This window comes from Sphaeroforma arctica, assembly GCF_001186125.1.
Source record: "Sphaeroforma arctica JP610 unplaced genomic scaffold supercont1.1860, whole genome shotgun sequence".
NCBI lineage: Eukaryota > Ichthyosporea > Ichthyophonida > Sphaeroforma > Sphaeroforma arctica.
In genome coordinates this window covers 5,169-10,649 of record NW_014038698.1, presented here as the reverse complement: position 1 = coordinate 10,649, position 5,481 = coordinate 5,169, and the positions used below count along the sequence as shown (strand labels likewise).

Genomic DNA, 5,481 nt, shown 5'->3' with positions numbered 1-5,481 from the left:
GCGGCACGATAACAAATAAATAAATGAAACTGAATACGGCAAGATCTTTTTCGCATTTTGAAATGCATATGGACAGCTACAATAATGTTGAAGTTCTCATTTCGATGCTGCAAATCACGCACAATTGCATTTCGCAAGATTAAATTTTCAACACGCATTGCTGTTTAATTCTACATACCGCATCCAGTCGGAAATCTCTGTAGAGGAAGTATTCATCGTCATGTTGGCTTAAGAGTTTTAGATCTTTGTGTTTAGATGTCTCCTATACGTATGCCCGAAGTACAGTTATTAGCAAGCACTTGGCTAGTTGGCATGAACCGACAATAGATAAGCCTGTACTGCTGCGATAGATGTATTTTCAGCCTCAATGTTCAGGTCGATGTTGCAGCTTTATTACTATGTGTCTGAATGATTTCACCATGGTTTCCAAAACGTATGGTGTGGTGAGGTGAGTGTTGCGTCTTTCTCAGTTCACGCATGTATGGGATACATGACGTTGAGGTCTACACTCTTTTTATATTATATATGATTTGTGATTGTATTCAAAGAAGTAAAAAATATATGTAAATACATAGGCTCATAGAGTGTATAAAACTGTCTATATTTACGTAACAGTAGCGTCTAAAATATTTATTTAGCTATGTACATATATTTATATTTACAGCAAAACAAGAATATTGATTGGTCCTCGCCGCGAAGCGTCATATATTTTTTTTGATACATAATGTATAATAATCACATTCTTTTTCAAGAGGAAGTTGTTTTCAACCCAACAATATTCGTGTATAAAATACAACTCTTCCGTCGAATAGGCACCAATAGACCGATAGTCCAATGCAGGATGCAGCACCCTCTCGATCAAGACTCGCGAGAGTTTTCTGTCATTGAATTTGTCTTACATGTAGTGGATAAAAGTGTCACTATCCGATCATTGAACTAAATACAAAGGTGCAACTCAAATATGTTATTTTATATGTATAAATATATGTATATTAGTACCTATTTAGTATTTACACCTTATGTAGCAAATGAGTTAAACATACTGTTATGTACTTACTAAAGAGTAGGAAATGTGACGGGTTCATCACAGGGAACGAGGATATTCCAACATTGTCTAGTATTGAAGCCAATAGCTACGTCTATTTATTTCCTAATATCCTCATACACATTGTGTGAGACAGCCTACGCTTTTTGAGAAGACGAACCAAACCTGAAGCGAAATATGATTTATAGCCATTCTAAGCAACAGCACAACACAACATGAGAAATTGTTGTTTGTAGTTTTATTCTGGTCTCTCCGCGTCAGACTTCCATCGATAGAAGCCCAGGTTCGCATACACTACCGTCAAGTTCTCACCCCCAGCTATTAGTCGCGTATTAAATTCGATATCCTCACCGAGCGGCAAATTATTTCGTTGTTGGTGTTTCATCCACACATCTTTCTTTACACTAACCCATCCATTTGCTGTTAGAGAATTAGGTATAAACGGGCAGCACCAGGAATACGGTGTCTCGCCTTTTAAGGCCATATTATTCTCCTCTAGATGTACAGCAAATTCCTCACGAATCCATTGCGGATCGTACGTTCTGTTGTAGATCTCATCCATTGTATAATACAGCTCGACAGGCACCGAGTTGTTTTTCAATTCTGCACTTGTTGTGAATGAGAACTGTGTGAGCACTGCATTGACCTCTGGCCTTACCTTAAATACCTGGTCCAGAACTTCGAATCGCTGACTGTGCAGTACATCATCGACATCTATATGGAGATAGCATCGAAAGAGAAACGGACAGATTGTTAGTATCTGACCGAAGATGCACAAATGAAGTATGTATATACATATATCTATACGATGGTAACTTCATAATATTTTACACACATTTTACATTCACATTAGCCGTCAATACAAATGTTTACATCAAACCGAGATGGTGTGGGTCACGGCGAATGCGATCATGGTACACAAATACTGATGGTATGCGACGCTGGAAATCTTACATACCGAATACAGACACCCACTGCCTCGTAGCACTCGCAGCACCTATGTTTTTCGCAACCGATTGTAGTACAGGATAATTATACTCGAGTAATCTGATACGCATTCCTGTGTCTACTTGTAGCTGCAAGAAACGCTCTTTCTCCTTTATATACTTCGTAGTATTAAGTTCCAGACTAGAGGTATTTGATACAACCATAAGAACTTCCTCTGGTAAGACTGTTAATCGTTCAAAACTCTCATAAAGAGGATCGGCAAAATGTACGAAGTCAAAGGCAAGAGCGGGTATTACTAGCGTTATGTTTGTATGCATTCTGGTGTAGTTTGAAGGTTGGACAATCTCCTCATTGGTTGCAATCTCCTCATTGGTTTCGTTATATATGACCTGCCTGTTTCGAGTCCATACTGCTGTAAATAGTAGAAACCCAACTAAAACAATCTGTAGAATACGGGCGGGGACGTGATTATAGCCACCTTTCCTTTTTCGGTAGAATATAGGTTCTATTTGTGGCATAGTGGGGGTCAATCGGACAGCAGGTCGCGAAATGTAGCCATGGCCACGGTTCCGAGGGATATATGTATCCCGTATAAACATGTAAGTTTTACTAGTCTTGCCGAAAATGGTCCAAATCTCAACCCCATCGAGCAAATCTTTGCCGATACCAAAATGCATAAGACAGTTGGCGGTGCCAATTAAATATACACAGAAATACCCACCAGGTCGCTATAGATGTCTTTCAAAAAAAAAGTGCATATAGCGGGCTTCAAGATTTCATTTTCATTTCAGGAGTCACAGAGACATGTATTTACTGCACAGGACATCACAAGTTCACGTAGATTTGGATATATATATAAAATCAAGGATCTTTTATTAGGGATCGTTGACGTTCAGGACTTCAGGCCCACTGGGGCAGGGGCCCTTAAAAGTGGCAACAGAATTTTCTGGCCTAATAAATAGATTAGCAGGCTAGCCGCTCTATTAAACCCCCAGAAATAGAATCCAGCAGATGGCCAGCCGCCAGACTGATAAGACTTCACTTGAAAGAATCCAGACTCCAGACGCCAGACTCCAGAGTCCAGACTCCAGACTCCACTGACCACTCAACACTCCAGGACTCGTGAGTCCAGAGTTAAGACTCCAGAGTATCCAAACTCCACTGGTGGCTGGGGAGAGTGGACTCAGTGGAGACAGGGGAGACAGTGGAGAGTGGTGACTGGAGACTGGAGAGAGAGGAGTCTTGTATTTTTAAAATAGAGTGAGTAGACTAGTCACTGAAGTCAGTACTCAGTAGTCACTAGTCACTACTAGTATGAGAGTCCTAAATTAGGTTATTTGATTTTCAGCGCGAAGTCAATGTTTTTGTCAATTCGAGTTTCGTACAAAAACAATTGTAACAAAATAAATAAAAATATGTCGTATTTTATGCCCACAAAGTCACAAACATAGCCTCCTTCTCTTTTAAGGAGGCTATCTATGTATGAGTATGCCACAAAGAAATCTTATTTATTTTACGACATTGATATTTTTAGATCAATATTGAATGCGCGCAGTGATCCCAGTCCTCGGTCCGTTTTCTCGATATGTACTGTACTTTCTACGACGTTTTGTTTTTATTTTTTATTTTTGGAAAAAATTAAGTTTTGCGTGAAAGTTTTAAACGTTTACGCTATATAAATACATGTACATACTCTTATGTATGTCATGATTTCAGCTATCCTTTTTACGGGTTTTTTTTGTACGTCAACATAGTTTAAAATTCGATCATTTTGCGTTTACGTTCAACGTTTACTGCAAGAGGGTGCAAAACTAATATACGCATTCTACTAGTAGAGGATTCCACCTTATTAAGAGCAGAGTGAGGTATCCACAAGGCACACGCGCAGTGCAGTGCATACTGCGTACTGATGTAAAAAGATAAATAGAAATGCATTATACTTGTCAGCTAACTCTAGTGGTAGTATGCTAGACCAGCATACTCGAGTCTCATATAGTATGTATCCTTACTTGTAAGTAGTGGATGTGCGTTAAAATACATTTACGTGGTTCCAGCAGCCAGCTACGCCGCTGGGTTTAAACTCTGGCACACACCTTCCAAAAATAGACATATGCGTTCACATCCCTTCGGGATTGAAACGGGCAAGAAGGGTACCGAATCCTTGTCAGTGTTTCATCCACTTCAAGGATCGCAGTCCAACGACTCGATATTTGAGGATACATTTCCATACACAAGAACCCGTACAACCAAGAATACATATTTCACACAAAAAGTTATGCGGCTCTTTACCTGGCGTCAACGGCACATAGTACTAGCCTGTATAGTATTACTGCTGTTAGGGTTTATCCCGGGGTTACAAAATATTCCGAACAGCGGCCCTGTGGTAGAAGAGATCACGCCCATAGACATAGACTTAGATAGAGCTAAACTGCAATACCTGCAGAAGGCCAATAGACTCAATAGTCCTCTAGTACAGTACAACAATACCATATATGGTCATGGGGAGTACGAGCTAGAGTCCGATGTGCCACAATGTCGGAAAATGTTTGTGGTTTGGACTACAGACGAAAGCACGTGGCAGGAATTCAACTCTGTCTCGTTAGAAAGCATCTTTAGATACGACGCATGTGCTCAGGTGTTTGTATACGCAAATAACCTTCCCTTCGACTTCTTCCAGGGTTACAATGAAGCTGGATTTTTCTTGAAAGTGATTAGATATGATTTACCCAGTTTAGCGAAGGGGAAGGCCGGGGAGAAGTGGGCCAAGGGCTCCTCATATACGTACAAACGATCACCGTACTATGCAGTGCATGAGAGTGATTTTCTGCGGGTCTTTCTGCTTTACAATTATGGAGGTACCTACATAGATCTGGATCACTTCATGTTGCCCATGTCCAGGGTATTGAACAACCACAAAAACATGCTGGGTGCTGAGACTTGCCAAGAAGACAATCCAGGTATATATGAATAGTGTTTGACTAACCTTGAAGTGCTTGTGTATGCGTTCACTTCCAGTATGCCGTAAATGTTGCTTCGTTTTATAAGTTCTGGATGGAATTCGGGTTCGTATATTTTATATTACGAGTATAAGAACATTTGAGTGATATTATGTATATGTACATATTATTTGAAGTTCCACGAATGTGAGAGCCAAACTGACCGAAGAAGACAACCGATTTATATACATAGCGTTATATGTCTATCTGTGTTCATATTTATTTCTATTTCTATTTCTATATATATATATATATATATATGTGTGTGTGTGTATGTGTGTGCTTGTGTGTGTGTGTGTGTTTGCGTGTAAGTGTATATGCTTAACCTAATGTACGTGTACATATATCTACATACGTATCATAATATATATATATATATATATATAAATATATATATATATATATATGTGTGTGTCTATCTATATATACATATATATATTTATATATGTATATGTATATGTAAATATATACATATGTATATTTATATATATT

The 5,481-nt window shown here is 39.0% G+C and overlaps 2 protein-coding genes across 2 annotated transcripts; one reads left to right on the top strand and one right to left on the bottom strand.

Annotated features, from left to right (window-relative positions):
• Nucleotides 1-1,275: 1,275 nt before the first annotated feature.
• SARC_11760 (hypothetical protein) lies at nt 1,276-2,310 on the bottom strand (the record flags this gene model as incomplete). The annotated part of the gene is made up of 2 exons (XM_014294150.1): nt 1,276-1,759; nt 2,004-2,310. 2 exons carry the CDS (start codon nt 2,308-2,310, stop codon nt 1,284-1,286), a joined length of 783 nt encoding a protein of 260 aa, XP_014149625.1. The 3' UTR covers nt 1,276-1,283.
• A 1,958-nt stretch (nt 2,311-4,268) lies between these two features.
• On the top strand, nt 4,269-5,037 carry SARC_11759 (hypothetical protein; the record flags this gene model as incomplete). Its single annotated transcript, XM_014294149.1, has 2 exons — nt 4,269-4,950; nt 5,009-5,037. 2 exons carry the CDS (start codon nt 4,269-4,271, stop codon nt 5,035-5,037), a joined length of 711 nt encoding a protein of 236 aa, XP_014149624.1.
• Between the last annotated feature and the right edge of the window lie 444 nt (nt 5,038-5,481).